Here is an 18,650-nt window from a genome sequence, read left to right on the forward strand (position 1 = left end):
TGTCTGAATACGAGAAGCAGCGAAGGAGGTTTGTGCCATAGCTTCGTGCCGTTCTTTGAGGAGAAAAAGCAGTGAGGGAAGAAAGACAAGTCCCCTTCTGCCTTCTCAATTTGGTACTTAAAGGAACACCTCTCAGCTGGATGCTTTTACATCATCCTTTCTGCAATCCGCATTCCTAAATTCGTGCACCTCACAGAAATGAAGATAACCTTCTGCTATACTCATTCGAGGGAAACCTCCAGTTCCTTACAGGTTGTGCTGAAGATATTTTAACGCTGAAATATTACCAGTAACTGCTCAAGTAAGTAGTAGTAAAATCTCATTTTGGTCATTTAGAAGATCTCCCCTGACTTGCCAACCAAACAGTCTGTCTCCAGAGCAGTGAGGCTCAGTATTGAAATCACCAGCTGTATTACTGCATCAGACAGAAGATAATCCCCGCCAAAGAACCATCCCTCCTATCCCTGAAGCTTCCTCTGGGAAAAGCAGCTCCAAAGGCTGCAGGCATCTCTCTTTACCCTCAGAGCAAGTTCTTAACAAATATCATTAATATACTTTGTACAAACAGTGTATCAACTGTATCACTAATATATTGGTACTCAAGTCAAAACAGACACTAGCTCAAAAAAAAAGTCTAAAAAAATCTAAAGTGCTTAAGGCAATTCTTCATATCCCCATTTACTGGAAAAAAACAAAACAAAACAAAAACACAACACCAACAATGGAACTAGCTGTTAGCAGCAAAGATCTGAAATCTGTGCAAACTATTGTAACAAATTTATCTTTCAAGAGTACAAAGTCACATGTTAAGTTAATTTAGGACATTGGTTAGACTAAAACTTGCAAGTCAAAAGAATCACAGTATGAAACACTTCATGCTGCCTTCAAACTAAGCATTAAAGAAAAAAATTACATAGGTTGCTCTGAAAGCAACGCCTCTTATTTCCATGGAAACTACAATAGATACAAAGATAATACTATTTGATAGAGCTCGTTCTCAGCTACAAAACACTTTTTCAATACAATCACCACCATTAGCTATGCATTTTTTTTCTAGCTGGGAGCAAGAGTGCAGCATGCAGGCCTGTAAAAATCTGCTCCAGCAGAAGTGACCCTCTATGGCCACTATTGAAACACACCACTCATTGCTTCATCTTTACTCACATCCACTGTTTGATCTCCATACACATTCAGCAAGTGTCGATGAATGTCAGTGGGTGCCACTATTTCCACATGGAGGAATTCAATGACACACCTTTGCTTCACTCCCACTTCCAAGTCAGACACCATTCTGTCAGGCTGCCTGCCTGCTGCCATTTTTCATACGACAACAACTTTGGACCTGCTCCAGCACCTCAATGTCCTTTCTGTACTGAGATGCCCAAAACTCAACACAGTACTCGAGGTGAGGCCTCACCAATGATGAATACAGGCGCAGGATGACATCCCTAGTCCTGCTCACCACACCATCCTAATATAACCCAGGATGCCATTGGCCTTCTTGGCCACCTGGGCACAGTGCTGGCTCATACTCAACCGACTGTCCATCAGTACACCAAGGTCCCTTTCCATCAGGCCTCTTTCCAGCCACTCCTCCTGAAGCCTGTAGGGTTGCCTGGGGTTGCTGTGACCAAAATGCAGGACCTGACACTTGGCCCCATTGAAACTCATACAGTTAAACTCAGCCCATCAATCCAGTCTATCCAGGTCCCCCTGTAGAGCCTTTCTCCCCTCAAATAGATCAACACTCCCTCCCAGCTTGGTGTCGTGTACAAACTTACTGAGGGTGCACTCAATCCCTTTATCAAGATCATTAATAAAGACGTTAAATAGAAGCAGTCCCAGTACTGAGCCCTGGGGAACACCTTGTGACCTCTCTTATTACACTCTCATTACAGAGTTAGATTACTCATGGTTGCTTCTCATTACACACTTTCTGCTCCAGAAAGAAAAATTAATGTTTATAGTAGGGTAAATTTAAACAGAAACTGTAGCTGGACATCCAAAACCAAGCAGATGACCAGGTAGTAGGAACAGGCACTTGGCTATTTAGGAGTCTATTAACCACAGCCTAAAGAATAAGTCCCAAAATAAGAAGCAAACATCATAATCCATCTCTCTAAACACCATCAGGGCCCAGGCATGCAAATCTCACATGACAATGACATCTTTGCAGTTGAGCTCTACTCAGATGTTCACTGCAACTAAAAAAAAAAAAAAAACAAAAACTAAAGAAATAAGGAAGAAATACTTGAGATTTGGATAGTAACAACTGTCTGTGTGATAGCTTCAGATGCTGTTGATTTAAGGATTATGTCACAATCACAGAACCACAGGGGTTGGAAGGGACCTTCTGCAGACCATTGATTCCAACTTGCTGAAAAGGCAGGTTCACTACAGCAGGTTGCACAGGAAAGCATCCAGGTAGGTTTTGAAAATCTCCAGGGGAGACTCCACAACCTCTCTGGGCAGCTTGTTCCAGTGCTGGAACCTCTCTTGACTTGATGACCACATTCTTTTTATTGCGGCCTTCTTGGCCACAAAAGCACACCGCTATTTCATGGCCAACCTGTTGTCCACCACGACACCTGGAGCGTTCTCTGCAGAGCTTCTTTCTCCTTTCTAGCAGGCCAGTCCCAAATCTATACTGATGCATGTGGTTATTCCTTCCCAGGCTTAACTTCTACCACCATACCACCTCCTCTGACACCGTGAGCCAACATAATAAACTAGGAGGCATTACTTTCAAAGCAGTTCTAATATGTAGCTGAAAAAATTATTTCTAAGCTCTTGGACTTGATTAGAGGGAAGCAAGCAGATTTTTTTTTTTTTTAAAGTCAATGATATACAAATAATTCTCACTGAAATGTTAACTCTTTCCACAAAGAATATAACATGCTTTTTTTGTTGCTGCTGTTTTTTGGTTTGTTTGGGTTTTTTTTGTTTTTTTTTTTTTAAGCTCTCCCACTAATAAATCATTTCACTACTACTAAACTTGCAGGTAAGAAGTGAGATTAAAAAGATATTTTATGGGATTTGTAGGAGAAAATATATGACTACCAATCCAGAAGTAAATTAGGTATTAGTTTTTGATTTTTTTTTTAAATCAGAAAAAAAGCACAGATTGCTCTATTTCTTCATATCTACCCCATAATCTCTTACATGAATAGATATTCTTTTGAGATGCCTGCTTGTTATCTCATGTTTGTATGGGAAGACCAGTAGTATCAATCTGTAGTCAAATAATTCTTGCTAGGAGAGCTAAAAAAAACAACAAAACACTATTTGTTATATTCTTCATAGAAAAATATTTGTAACAAAATTAATATTCAAGTCCATAACAAAATGCTTAAGTACAGTAATAGAAAAGTACATAGCTAGAGCTCTTGATTTTCCCACCCATTTTTCAAAGCAATTTTCAAGTTTCATCGCATAGCAGCCACACTGAAAAAAACATTCAACAATACAAGTGTTCAACAGACATTACTGAGCAATATTATTTAGATTACTAGTTGATCTGCTTAATCCATTTTCGTTTTTCTGGAGTGCAGTGAAAACACTTGGCACCTGCAAACCAGTACTTACTGCAAGACCACCACACCAGATCTGAAAGAGAAAGGAAAAAAAATATTCACAAAAAATCTTAACATTATGAAGCAGTTATACTTTGCTCTTCCTTCCCATAGTGGAACTGACACAAAACTTAACCCACAGCTGCATTTGTTTTCTCTTTCTCTTTAGTCATCACATACAGACACATTTTAAATCAGAAGCCAATTCTGAATAATCATCAAATAGCCTGGGTTGGAAAGGACGTTAAAGCTCATTTATTTCCAACTCCCCTGCCATTGCCAGGGTTCCTACCCACTAGATTAGGTTGCCCAGGGCCCTAGCATTACACCATAAAATCTGAGATGCTTCACATTCTGTACTTTCCAAATAGGTTTATAACAACAAAAAAAATTATATATTTACATTGATATCCTAACAGCAATATCCTAACTTAATGATGGTTACAATCAATACACAAGAGTTGTCCAGTGTCTGAAAGCAGTACTTAGTTCTGTCATGTCACACTGGAACTATGTGAATGCAAACGCTGACATAGGTCAATGTGAAAAACAGTTTTGAGGAGATTCAGGGCTGCCATTGTAAGGGACATCTATTCTCCAACTGAATGATATTAAAGAACGTGTGCCTAATTGCACAAATAAATTTCAGTACAACAGCTGTGATTAAGCAGTTTGCCTTTTTTACTTTAACTATATTCAAGTTAACATCTATAGTGGAATAGAGACTGCAGCCAGTAACTTAAACTGTTAAACTCTGTGTGAGATGAAAACAAATAGGCTGAGTTGTACAAGCAAGTGTTCCCTTGCACGTCTTAAGAACTGATTTATGAGTCAGCTGTAGCAACACATAATCAACTTGTAGTGGTATGTCTGACAGTAAAGTATGATGAGAAGTAAAGTTGCCTGGGAAATCTTCATTAATCAGCCTAATTACACAATAGAACTACAGTGCCATGTCTTCTGTGGGCTGGATTACAATAGGTAGAAGGTCAGTGTCCAGACACCTGAGTTGTTACTATGAACTAAAGCGACAGCCTCCTCAGATGCCTAAGTCCTCCCAGGCCTATATCCTGCTCCCCATATATGATGTGCTTGGTAGGCAGCTTATAATGCAGCTGAGGCCTCCAACTCCATTTGTTCAAAGCCCTTAAAGGAAAAACAAGTATGCAGTAACTTATTCTCTTCTCTTGCATTTTTGCAGATTTGAATTTTTCACAGTTAAAGCAAGTTTTCATTGATTACCTTATAGGCAGAAAAAAGGCATGCAGACCAGAGAAATGACTAGCAAGAAAATCTCATTGCTTTTAAAACACTCTAGCTTTCAAATGTTTATTTCAGAGGGATGCATTTAATCTAGTCTTATCTCATGATATCTGCTCTGGCAGCTTTTAGCATATTGGGCTTTCATCTGCATCACTTTGGATCAATTATTGTAGCAGGATCATCAGGTAACAGAACACAATGAATTTACAAGGACTTTTATAAAGATGAAGTGCCTTTTAGTTGAGACATCTGTAATCAAGAGTTTGCCCCAGTGAAGTCTCAGGTATAGTGTAAGCACTGTGTGAAATAAAAAAGGGAACAAACATTTAAGTACTCATCATAAGCAGTAATCCACATTTCCACCCTTAAAACACAACTGTTAGTCTTCAGCAAAGTCAATATTGAGTATTAGAAATGGATCAAAGTTTTGAATACTGACCATGAAGGCTGGTAACAACGGCTGTGTAAATTTCATTCTGAAGGTATGTAGTGGCACCTTTGAGATTGCATTGTAAAACGTGAGCTGACCTGAAAGAGGCAAAAAGCAAGCTGAAAAACATGCTTAATGCTGCTGCTGTCTAACTTTCTGCAAGTTTGGTACTTTTCCAGGAAAACACCTAATTATTCCAGGAATAATTTTCCTGGAACAGAATTAGTATATTCTACGACTGACGATTTCTCAGCAGCTGTGTCTTCATAGATGAACTCAGGCCATTTGACATTATAAGCATTATTGCACAAACAGCTCTGTCTCTTTTCGTAAGAGACTGTCAATCAGAAGCATCAGGAATGTACAACTTTGCCTTGCATTGCTTCAGCTAGACACCATTATTCAAATAAGCTTTTTAGCTCAATTTAATAGAATTGTAGCTTACCTCCATCAAAGTTGCAGTATACTCCTAATCTGTCTGGAGCAGGTATATCCAGTGTCTTGGTCTTATTATTGTGTTTTGCTGCAAATGTGTTTTGCATCCAGTTGTTGACATGGACGCACCAGCTTACGTTAGTCTTTCCCAGCTGATCGTACTTCCCCAGAGTTTTATATGCCACACCCACACTGTAGGATTTGCAGTCCTTCTGTGCTCTCACTTCCCAGTAGTGCTGCCCACTTTCAATAGCATTGTTTCCTATTAAAAAAAAAACAAACAAACATTTAGTTGCTATATTTGTATCTTATTTTTACTTCCTTACAGGCTTCAGTTAGGTTTCCCCTATTTTAGCTTCTTTACAGCAAAGACTTTGAAACAGAAAAATCTGAACTACTAATAACAAAAAAAAAAAAAAAATGTATAAGTAGGTAAGAAATATAAAGCAGAAAAAGGAGACTTACATCCACTGAGACAAGATACATTTAACATTAACTCATGTTGAAAAGCTGTGAATGCCAGTCACTAAGAGTTTTGCAACAGAGGACTTCGAAAGACCTGAGGTCACTCGGTATAGCTCAAAATTCTGGTGCTAACTAGGCAAGACTACCTGTGTGGGGCAGCATCAAGTACACAGCTTTGAATGAACTCAGATTTATCCTCAGATTCTTATCTAAACTGACTTCAAAGTCGTTAAAAAAAATTCACTTTACCTAACACGGTGTACGATTCACCAGCAAAACGATCTCTGCTGCCCTTCACCATGGCCTTTCCACCAATAGATGTCTTCTTTGGAGATGCACCACTTCTAAGAAAAGAACCGTTCAAGATTTGCACACTACTACAGCAATACACACCAAAACAAGTCTTCCAAGGCAAGAGCCAATTACATTACAAAAAACGTACACAAGCTACTGAAATGGCAGAGTCACATTCAGCCACTAGCAACACAAATCTAATAGTCAGCTAGTACACATGCACAAAAGCTGAGATGGAAAACATGACAAGGAAAAAAAAATCAAGATGTAACAAGTTTAGAGAAAGGAAACAAATGGAAAAAAGTAGATGTGTGGCACATAGACTTCTACATACACCAGTATTTTGCCTGGAATACTCAGAACTTTGGACTGCTTATTTTTTGCATAAGACTTCTAATAAACCACATAAATCAGCTACAACAGTTGAGTATGAATGCACTACTGATACTTGACGCAGAGATACCTAAATTTCAGTATCAGTATCAGAACGGAGAAAATAACCAGTCTTATCTTAAAGACAGGTTTTTCAGTATACATATTGCTTGGATAAACTGAAAGAAATCCCAAGAAAGAGTGTAACCCAATGAAGAACCACAAAAGGAGTAAAACAATAACCGTAATTTCAAAAAACACACACTAAAGATGATACAAAACCCAGGAATATAAAATCTAAGCAGAATTAAAAGAGATTAAGCAAGGCTCCCGGAGTTTAATGTAGCACAACTCTCCTCAAAAAATTAAATATCAAAAATATATACAGAACAAGGGGGAATTGTATTTATTTACTAAGTCTTTCAAAGCACACACAAAATTAAGCTGTGCTGTAACACGCTGTGCTGAGGAGCACGCAGCAACACCATAGGAATCTTTATAAAATTTAAGAGTCTAATCCTAATCAAGAAAGGCTTTGCTTTTGATCAACTATGATCAGAAAATCTCCCTTAGGAATTAATAACAAAATAAATGCAGAAAACTGTGTACTGGAGAACATATTAGTGAGCAACCAGTTGTTTTAGAGAATAATTTTTAACCCATGAGGTTTCCTAATGTTCCCAAACATTTTCTTTTACCTTTGTTATCCTTTCAAAAATATAATTCCTAAAAATTTAATCGTTAAACAAAATGAAAGCTATTAGTGAACTACAGTGAACATTAAACCTTGGTAATCAGACAATCATGTTGGGTCTTATTTTAAAAGTAATTAGCAGCAAAAACGTTTAACTTCTCAGAAGCAGCTATGTAGCTTACAGCTTTAACTTCACTGACAAAACTTAAACAATACAGGAAGCATGTTACTTCTGACACATTTCAGGGAGATTTCCAAATCCACAACCCCCAGAGCCTAGTATGCATGAGCTTACATACAAAAAAGGATGTTTGCCCTTTAGCTTTCAAGTTCAGCTACAGTTTGGTAATGCTAATTCTTGTTCAAATACCTAGGACAAGTACAGTGAAATTGAGCTTGTTACTATTCTGACTCATTCTACACTATTTTCTACTTTCTGGAATTGTTCTCAAACACCATTTCATTAGGGGTAGGAAAATGCCCCTTTTGCATAGTATCACAGTTAAAATAAAGTCAGGTGGCAATGAAAAGCTGATTGGCATTAAACTATCATATAAAAACATGCAAGAATATCTTGTTCATCTTCACTTATCTTGATCTAGTCAAGGAAGCCTTCAAGAAATCATTGCTCTCAAACTGATGATTATTTTTAGCATCACAACCTAGCATATAAATTAGTAACACTGATCAGAAACTAGCCAACCTTCTAACTTGCTTGCAAGAACTACATGAACCAGGTGAGTAGCATGCAGTAATCCAAACCACATCAAAAGCTTTTCAATGTTATTAATGTGAAAACTTGTTGTTTACTTACCAAAGAAAAAAAGAAACAAGCAGTTGCATAAAAACAAAACAAAACAAAGCAAAACCAAGAATTAAAGCATAATTTCAGGGAAAACACTGCAGAATCCATCCTGCTTTAGATAGACCATTCATTTGCATATCCAGCAAAAGCCACTGCTATTTTTCTGTAAGATTAGGTATAACTGAGTTAGGCAGAAAGCAAGTGTGGCCACTTAGAGAATGACTCCAAGAAAAGCAGGTACTTTGCTAGAATTTTGTGAAAGTCAGGAATGCATTAAAAAGTCTTCAGCATAATTTCTTTCAGATCTTCTTTAAATGGCCACCTGCACAGGCATTCTCAACTAAGTCTAACAGCCTTTACCAGTTCAGACAATGGCATTCAGTATTAAGCATGAAAGTTTAAAAAAAAAAATATTGAAAGTTGTTTTTAAGTGCTAACCTCTCCCTTCAGAAATGGAAAGGCAGGAAATTTTATAGCAGTAAGCCAGTTTGGTGGCCTCTTTCTAATGCAGCACAGATTTTATTAGCTAATAGAGTAACCGCTGTATTTCTTCCACTCTTCTATAACAAAATCATAGTCTTATGACTATGATTGTTATCCGTAGTACAGCAGTTAGCCTTAGTTTTTGTTTTCTTTGGTGAAAAAATATGACTTTGAGCAACATTCATTCTCTTTTGGAGAAGACTAAGGATAGATATCAGAAGTTACAGAATGGCTTAAGTTTGAAGGGACCTAAAGACCACCTATTTCCAACTCCATCATAAGCGAGGATGCCTTTCTCTAGATCAGATTGCACAAAACCCCTTCCAGTCTGGTCCAAGACATTAATACAGCCTTACAGATGTGTTACAGAGCATTAAGAACCTTAGGGTCATCATGTCCTTCCAACCCTTAGAAGATGTCTATTTGCCATGTGAAACAATTATTACCACAGCCTTTCCACCAACCATGGAGTTAGCTTCAAATTTTATACCCTCTAATACAGACTAATTTTGCACTGGTACTTTTAGACAGGGAAGAAAAACCTCCTGTATGAATCAAAGATCCTAAATCTCCTGCAAGAAAAGGTGAGCTTGAGACATAGTTGAACATGACCATATCCTACCAAACCAAAAGCAAGAACTAGGGAAGCCCTTCACTGATAGCTACAAAAACAAGAGACGAGACTCCCAAAGTTCATAGAGCAAGAAGTCAATCCCTGAAGCAGGCTTAAGACCTAGTTCAGCAGAAATTGATAGCTTCCTGTTGCAGAACTATAGGCAGAGCTTGTTTCATCTACACAAATTTTTCAGTACTGCTCATGTCAAACAAAAACATATCCTCCTGATGGATAGCACAGAAGAGTAATATCTATGAGAAATTAAGACCTGGGCATTTGCTTTAATCCCACAACTACTAAACCAGTGAAAAAGTGCAAGAGAGCAAAAAAAGTAATTTCTCAAATAGGAGCTCTAATAGACAATCATAACAGAAGTTCTAACTGAAAACACAGTTATACAAGGAATAATGGAATATTTTGACAGCCTTTTCATAACAAAAATGATGCTTTCTCATTTAAAAAGTTCCTTCAGTAGGTAGAACTGCCATTAATTTTTTTACACATAACATCAGGTTAATCTCTGTGATCTTGGAAGACATGAAAACATGTTTTTTCCTGATGCAGAACAACTATTATACAAGTTCAGAAGCAAAAAATAGCTGGATTCAAAAATAAGTATATAACTCTAGAAGGCACAATTCTACTGCAAATCACACATCCTGCACACCAGGAGGTACTCTTACAGGACTATTTTCCAGTCACTAGAAAACATACACAATCTGTAAATACACAGTCAAATTCTTAAGAATTTTATAAAGCACACGTAAGCTGTTACTGATAAAGGCTATTAGATTGCTCACTACATCAAGCAAAGGGATTTAGCAAAGATTCACAACAAAACTAGATGTTAGATCCTAAGAATGAGGTATATTATCACCTTTTACTGCTCTTCAGCACAGTATTCTGGCCACTGTCAGACAGAAGTATTCATTAAACAACTGTTCCATTATTATAGTAAATTGTCCACATTTTTAAAATAGCACTATTATCATACTTCTGGCAGTATATGGCTATAGGGAACATATTGGTTCATGTATTATTTCAAGCAGCGTTAACTATGCTTTGAAGTTCCAGTTGAAAAATTTGAGGAAAATTTAACCAGCTCTATGGGCAACAGAAAACTGATGGACACCATTCACGCCTTTATTTTAGCAAGACTACTGACCTACTCTCATTTTTCATATATTCAATGGTGGGAATATGGGATATGGACTGCGAAGTGGGCTAGAAGCTACGGAGAGTATCACTTGACCACCATGCTCACTGCTGGGGATGTGGTTTTCCAGGTGGAAGAATCCCACCTAATAGGAAAGATTGGGGGACTGCTGAATGAAGAGCAATTCTGCAGAAAAACAGGTAGGAGTCCTGGTGGACAAGTCTGCAACATGCCCTTATGGCAGATTTGGCCAACCACATTTGTGCATGTAACAACAAGCCAACCTCCAGGAGGCCAAAACATTTTAAGAAAAGGTATGTTCTATTATCTTCCACTATCTGGTTTGTTTTATTGGTACCTTTTCCTCACCAGTAAGAGTTAAGATAAATTCAAACAACATTTATAGTACCAATTTCATTCTTAACTTCAGCTTCCCAAAAGGACACAGCAGCCAGATATTTCCTTCATTATTTTTATAGTAGAAAACCTGTCTGTTTACAAGTATTGATCTGCAAAATTACTGGACACAATTTTAGAGGTGAATACCAGTTACCTCCCAACGTTTACTTCATCTTATTTTAGAACTTCGCTTGACGCCTTGGAAAATTTATTTTGCCAAGACTTACATTCAACTTAATATTTCATACATTTATGACTGATTCCAGAAATAGCCCATACATCTGTTACAGGAGAGGAGAAACAAAGAATGAACATTCCTTGCAGAGAAAAAATTCTGAGTGAAAATTCTTTTCACGTTCCACTGTTGTACCATCAATTTAATTTCTCCCCACTCTCCCTTTTTAATTGCCAGATAATGCATTTCAGACAATAAATATATTTACAGAGTTCTTACCTGCTTTTATTTTCTTTCCCTTTTACTTTTTCTTGGCCTTTACCTCCAGTAGGTTCCCATTCAACATAGGAATCTTCAACTTTTAAGTTCACATGAGATGAAGTATTGTCCAAATCAAACACAAATGCTAGTCAAGACAAAATGTGAAACAGTGAAGAAGCACCTTAAAGAACAATAATCTACCTTTAGCGTATAAGTTATATTGAAATATTTTTTCATCTTCATAATGCTGCAGTGTTACTAATTAAATTCAACTGGCTCTTTCTGCTAGTTACAGCCTACTTAGACTCTTACAGTTACGATTGGTTTAAAAAGCCATTCTCATTCTTATGCACCACAGCACTGATTCTCCAACGAGGTATTTGTGATTAATAAGGATTACAATCATGTAGGATAAAACATAAGAGTTGAAATGCAAAGTCCATTACAGATATGAAAACAGAGGATGCATGAAACTAGAAGAGACCTGGCATTTGCTGCAGTCAACTTCTCCATCCCAAGAAAAGGAAATGAATACAGCATGCTGAATCCCCTAGAGATAGTTATAAATAAACTGTTCTGTGAGTCCTAATACAATCAGCTATTATAGACTGATGCTGGAAGTATACTCGAGATTTTATGATTTTATGTGTGCTCAACAGCACACATCTTAAAAAAAAAAAAAACCAAGAAGCATGTGCATGCAGAAATTGAGTTTCTGTGGGCTGATTACTGAAGAAAGTAAATCAGATGCAGTGTTAAGGTAGAAAAATACCATAGATAGTCTAAAAACCAGAATTCTGTTTCTGGTACTGGATTAAGGAATGTAAGTAACTAAAGTATTTAAATATTAAAAATATGAACACCCTGCAACGACCGTTGCTTAGAAGCACTGAAGTGGTTATAAAAAAGTATGCACACTGCTTCATTCAAGTTGCATATAACTTTGTTTTTATTCAGTGCTTACAGGTAACATAATTTATATTTTAATGGTCTATGAACAATTGTCTGTCTATTGTTTGTATCAGCAATTTTGTCCATTATAGTACAGAACTTGCACTAGTTTGAGTATCAGAATCATTATTTCTACCAGAACAACTAAGAATTGCATTCTGTTACAGAACATCACTGCCAGGGAATTATTCTTCTAGTTTGTTGGAAAACATTGTCAAGGATTCATCAGTTTCAGATTACCTCAATTTAGATCTGCTTGTTTTTTTGAATAATTACCACGATTAGAATCTAGAGCTACAAAACTAAAATATCCATAAAGACTATCAGAGGCCAGGAGCACCCCTTCTGTTAAGACAGGCTGAGTAAGCGGACTTGTTCAATCTGGAGAAGTTTCCAGCAAGATCTCATTGCATTACTTAAAAGGAGCTTACAAACAGGAGGGAGACTTTTTCACAGGCAAACTGGGGAATGGCTTTAAACTAAAAGAGGAGAGATTTGAGTTAGATGCTGACAAATAAATTATTTACTAAGAGGATGGTGAGGCCTTGGCATAGCTGCCCAGAGATGCTGTGGGTGCTTCATCCATGTAGCCACTCAAGGCCAGGCTGGATGGGGCCCTGGGCAGCCTCTTCTGATAAGGGGCAATCCTGATCTTTGCAAGGAATTTGGAACTGGGTGCATTTTAAGGTCCCTTCCAACCATTCAATGCTTCTTACAATATAAGACAAGGTTATAGTCTTCCATATTTTACCTTTTGTTTCCAGAGTCACAGGATCTGAGTATTCCCCTGCTACAGCTTTGTTGCAAGCTCGTACTCTAACGTTGATATATTTTGTATCAAATTTTAGACCTAAAAAAGTAAATGTTCAGAAAACGCAACTGAGATTAACCATTGACTACTTCACAAGACTAAGATCTATTTTATAATGCAGTCTTTCATTTATTTGAATTTGAAGAAAAAAAAAAACAAACAAATTTATGTATCACCATGAACTCAATTTAAAAAGTGAGTTTTTATAAAACATCATACTCCAAATATGAGAAAGAGCTGTCACTGTTCAAAGCACCCAAGACCACAATAAAACAAATGACACTTCATTACATACAGACAGATGGATACCCTGGTAAGCTTCAAAGCAAAAGTTACATCAATATTCTTAGGTCTTAAGTATAAACAGCCTTTACCTGATAATACATATTCAGTAGCTTTAATATAGTCTATCAGTTCCCAAGACTGTTCATCTTTTACACGAGCAAGCCCATCAAAGTTGGTTTTCCTATATTCCAGTACAAAGTGATTAACTTTGTTGTCTTCTTCAGGCATTCTCCATGATACTGTTATACAGTTATCAATGACTAGACATGCTGCCAAATCAATCACTGGAGCTTTAGGAACTGCAGGAAAACAAATACACAAATCAGCTCAAAGGAGAGAACAGAGTCAACATAGTATGTTCTCCTTGTACTTATTAGAATTCAGAAACTACCTACAGCCCACTAACACTTATTTCTTCTAGGGGATAAATTCCATCATCAAAGCACAATAAATGACTATGCGTATTTAATACGCACAAATGAATAAACACTGACATTAGAATTAACATTTGCATCATATTTTATACAGATTTGGGTTTTGTTAGTAAGTTAGGTTAATCCTCTTCTGCAAGCAATAAGCATATGTAAGAGCAGAGAGGAACTGAGCCCAAAGTTATGATCATATGTTTTGGGTAACATTAAAAAGCTTTTAGCTTTATTTTTCTGAGTCTTTTGATTAATACCAATTGCATCCCTCAAACATTATCACTTACTTTGCTTTCATCACCACAGACAACAGTAAAATACTTCCCACTAGCCAGCTCCCAGTTATCTAGTTCTTCCCTGTTTATCTTTTGTCTTAAAAGAAGGGGAGAGAATTCTGAAGACCTACTGAAGAAGATGCAGTAGCTTTGTTTATAAACAAAAGTTTTCATGAAATTGAAAAGCACTTAAGTCACTTGTTTGAAGTGACTTAAAGTACTTTGAAGTGTTTGAAGCACTTCTTGCTCAAAGCTTTTGGAAATGGGATCTGCAAAAGATTTTTGTTGTTTCAGCATTCACAAAAGCTTCAAAAAGGCCTGAAGTCAACATATCAAGCAGGAACATTTGAGAGAAGTACAATGCTGATGTATCCACAGGACCTGCAGAACTGCAGATGTTGTAAAAAAAAAAAAAAAAAACAACACACCACTTTTCATATTACTCAAAGACTTGTGCATTTTTCCAGTTATGACCAATTAACCCAGTTTCTAATTATATTTAGGTTGTCTTTGCGCTATTGAATCTATTATTTCTTGAAGAGATTTTTAGCAGTGATTCCTCCCAGTAACAACTGATGACAAGCAGCATCACTTTAATTATATTGAAGTCACATTTAGAGATGTGAATGATGAATTTTACTGCCTACATACAATCAGCTTCTAGATAGAGCATCCCCACTAGAAGGAGGTCTAGTTTGTTTTATGCACATCACACCTTTCCATGTTTACTTGTTCAAATATTAAGATGCACTGCTGGTCTGTACTCTTCTCCCTTTGGTTAAGGGAAGTACACTCAACCAAGCACAGGTTTGAAATGCTTGAGAACAGCTAAGCTGCTCAGAAGAAAAAACAGAAGTTTAAGTATTGCTCCACCACAACACCAAGATTGTTTTCAACTTCCCACATCAGGTCACATCAGGAAACACCACCAGGTCAATTTTGCTTACAAATTTGAGCTATCAGGTTTCAGTGCCAGACTTACTTGATAGTTACTTGATAACTTAGCACTACAGAAAGTAGAAAGCTATATCCAGAAAACTTTCCAGCTTACAAATGAACAGTCCAAACAATATCAACTTCTTTGCACTTAAAAAGAAAAATTCATGCATATAAGGAGGGTCATACTAAATTGTATCTTTGTCCAGATATAAGATTATGAATGTTTGGAGTCAGATTTTAACACTCTCATCCTTTTCAAGTGTGTACAATATGATCAGATTATCTAGATTGTTCCCTTGTATGTAGAATACAAGGCAATGAGTAACAGAGTCTAAGAATACAAATGGGAATTTCTGACTAGACAGTGCTAGATAAGTATGAAAAATATTGATAATTATGCCTGTTACTATGTACTGTATCTGCAGCATAAAATATAGATGTGCAAAATGTAAACTGATGCTGCCAAGTCCTTCACGGATTTGGAATAGTGACATATAGCCCTGCCAGCAGTATTCTTGTTGATGTATTCTTAGTATGAGTCAAGGGCAAAGTGGAAAGAAAGTAGGAAAGAAATGAGTAAAATATGAAACATACACTGGAATATATCATCTAAATTTACCACCAAACAGTTGTGATAGCATTCTGTCTCAGATGCGACAATGTTCATGTTGGCTGCTATTCATACTACCTAGAATGGTGCTTGTGTCTTGGATTTAAGATGAGAATAACACTGATAACACATCAGTTGAGCAGTGTTTATACTACAAAATTTGATTCTTACGCTGCTTTGACAGTGAGGAAGCTGCACAAGATAGTAGGAGGGGACACGGCCAGAAGAACTGGCTTAAACTGATCAGAGGAACATTCCACACCATATGATGAAGTCTTCAGAACAGCTCCTGTTGTTCATCACATTTTAAGGTTTCTCCATCACCATCTGTGGAGTTTGGCCTCTGCTCCCATGTAACTAGCATTAACTAGAGGAAATGGCTGCAAGTTGTGCCAGGGCATTCAGGTTGGATATCAGGAAAAATTTCCTCTCACAAAGAATGGTCAGGCATTGGAAAAGGCTGCCCAGGGAGGTGGTTGAGTCATTGTCCCTGAAGGCATTCAAGAGACATTCAGATGTGGTACTAACAGACATGGGTTAGTAGGGAAATACTGGTGGTACGTAGATGTTTGGACTAGATGATCTTGGAAGCCTTCTCCAACCTTTGTGATTCTATGACTCTGTGTCAGTGTGAACAAAAAAAGCTAGAAGGAGTTGTCTTTGTGAGGGTACTGGCACAGCATCAGCCAGCTGGTGACAAGAAAATACACCGTGCACCATTTGTTTTTGTATTAATTCTTGTAGGGTTTTCTTTGTTTTCTACCCCATTCATTTTAAACTGTTCTTACTTCACAACTTCTTGCTCTTTTACATTTTTTTCAATTCTCTATCCCATACTGTTGCAGGCAAGCATAGCAAATGGCTTTATGGTGCTGAGATACAGGCCAGTTTGAAACACAACAGAAGATTCAAAAGTTCCACTATCATAGTAGATAACCATTACCATGTATTTTATATCATATCATATGATATATCATATCATATTCACATAAGTAACTTAATAGCTTGCAGTTCCATGCACAATTTACTACCGGTTATTAGGACTACAGTGCATCACTAAGCATCAAGCTACCAGGTATAGCCTTCAGAAACTTCAAGTAGCTTCATAATGTACAGAAGAACATACAACTCAAGAAAAAAAAAAAAACAAAACACAAAACCATGTGACCTGGAAGACGTATTCCCACTTCAGAAAAAACATAAATATCATTCTCAGAAGTGCCATGTTATGCAGAAATGAACAAAAAACTGGAAAACTTTTACCATCAAGATACTCTGCTTAACATCCAATTAAACATTGCTCATTAGGATGCATGAAGATTTTCTTTTTTTAATATAGTCATTTACTGAATTAGTAACAAATTAAACTCACTGCAGACAGTTTTACCTGGCAAAAACTTAACAGCCTGGAGTGCATGCCTTTCGCGGGTGAAGTCCACCATCAAGTGAGTCATACTGTCACTGACCTCTGGTTTCAGAGAGATGCGAAATGCTGAAGCCATTGTGACTCTAAAGTCAGGGAAGCAGTATTAGCAAAACATGCTTTGCATTGTTTAAGACCTATAGCCAGTTTCAGAAACAGCAATCGGTTACTTGTATTTTTAATTTCAAACTGTTAGCCAAAAAATGTTCTAAACTACTACAAAATGTTCTAGTTTCTCATAACTGCTTAGCACAGATTCCAAAAAAGTCTTGATGTCTAAGACATATCAAAGCACTACTCCATTTCCCCTTCTGGAATCTTAGTTTAGACCTTATTATGAATATTCTTAGGACACCTCAGTACTACTTGGACTAGACCAAAATAAAAGAGTAAGTCTATTTTCTGGTTCTTTAATACAGAAGTCATTCAAATTCTGCCGCATGGCCTGATGACACTGATTTGAGATGGCACAAGGGTCTGTCCCTGCTGTAAAAAAAGCTTAATAACAAAATAGACATCATTACAGTCACCCAGTCTACGCTCACAGGTCTGATACATCTTTAGAACACCTAATGCATATCACTTCTCATGAAGTACTATGTTCTTCACTGGCATATAATAGAGGTCGTGTGCTAACTGCAGTTACATTAAAGAATGATTAAAAAAAAAAAAAAACATTTAAATGTTAGGCAGTGAAGAAAGAAGAATAAATATGGGAGGTGCATATTAAACATACAAGCATGAGAAGATTATAGTTTGGGGAAACAGAAGGCAATTATGACAATGAAATGAGCACAGTAAAACAAACAATATCCCAAGGCACAGTTAACTTCCTGAAATTCAGTATGGGCAGGTAACAGCCAGATTCCACTACCTGACCTGACTGTTAGACTAAATCTCCTCTTAAGAAAAAGAAGCGTTCTGATTAGCTATAACAGAACATTAACTTAGTTTCAGACACTATAAACTTCTCTTGAAGTGCCAATACTATAGAGACAACCTGTCACAATCGGTTTAAAGGCAAGACTGCAGAGCATTTCAAGAAAACAGAAATGATAACAGGATACCTTCTAAGTATTAATGGCGAAGTATTAATTAACTTTTAAAGAGCTAAGATACCTATCATTGCCACCATCCATCTGATTTGTTAACTACTTCAGTTCTTTACCCTTGGAAAAGTGAAAATTTCTCAATCAGTTATTCATTTTACATTAACATCAAGACAATTTAGACAAGCAGAATCTCCCTTGAAAATACATAAGCTGAAAGCAAACCAATTTGGTCAGCAGGAGTAACATACATAGGTAAGACCCTGTGAGCGGTCTTACAAATCGTTACCCACAACATAGGGAACTTTCTGAACCAGGATGTCAGACTCTCAGAGTACAATCAGCACTTTCAGCTTAAGAAAACCTTAGTATTCATTTTGAAACAGAAACATTCCATTTCTAAACAGTAGTTTCAAGACACGGCACAATGAAAACCCAGTAGAAATAGCAAATTTAAAACAG

The 18,650-nt window shown here is 37.0% G+C and overlaps 1 protein-coding gene across 4 annotated transcripts in view; it reads right to left on the reverse strand.

Moving 5' to 3' along the window:
* Positions 1–523: 523 nt before the first annotated feature.
* The window catches only part of FSD1L (fibronectin type III and SPRY domain containing 1 like), a 30,004-nt gene continuing 11,877 nt past the window's right edge, over positions 524–18,650 (reverse strand). The window contains exons 6-14 of one of the 4 annotated variants that reach the window (XM_048931067.1): positions 17,104–17,225; positions 13,557–13,766; positions 13,123–13,221; positions 11,439–11,565; positions 10,307–10,339; positions 6,415–6,506; positions 5,711–5,962; positions 5,275–5,363; positions 524–3,606 (exon numbers count right to left, since the gene is read on the reverse strand). In XM_048931067.1, the coding sequence (XP_048787024.1) occupies positions 3,484–3,606; positions 5,275–5,363; positions 5,711–5,962; positions 6,415–6,506; positions 10,307–10,339; positions 11,439–11,565; positions 13,123–13,221; positions 13,557–13,766; positions 17,104–17,225 (1,147 nt within the window). In that variant the 3' untranslated portion in view covers positions 524–3,483. Of the gene's footprint in view, positions 3,607–5,274; positions 5,364–5,710; positions 5,963–6,414; positions 6,510–10,306; positions 10,340–11,438; positions 11,566–13,122; positions 13,222–13,556; positions 13,767–17,103; positions 17,226–18,650 lie in introns of all 4 variants that reach the window. The other 3 variants (XM_048931066.1, XM_048931069.1, XM_048931068.1) reach the window with 3 other exon arrangements.

Source organism: Lagopus muta, chromosome Z (assembly GCF_023343835.1).
Source record: "Lagopus muta isolate bLagMut1 chromosome Z, bLagMut1 primary, whole genome shotgun sequence".
Taxonomy (NCBI): Eukaryota; Metazoa; Chordata; class Aves; order Galliformes; family Phasianidae; genus Lagopus; species Lagopus muta.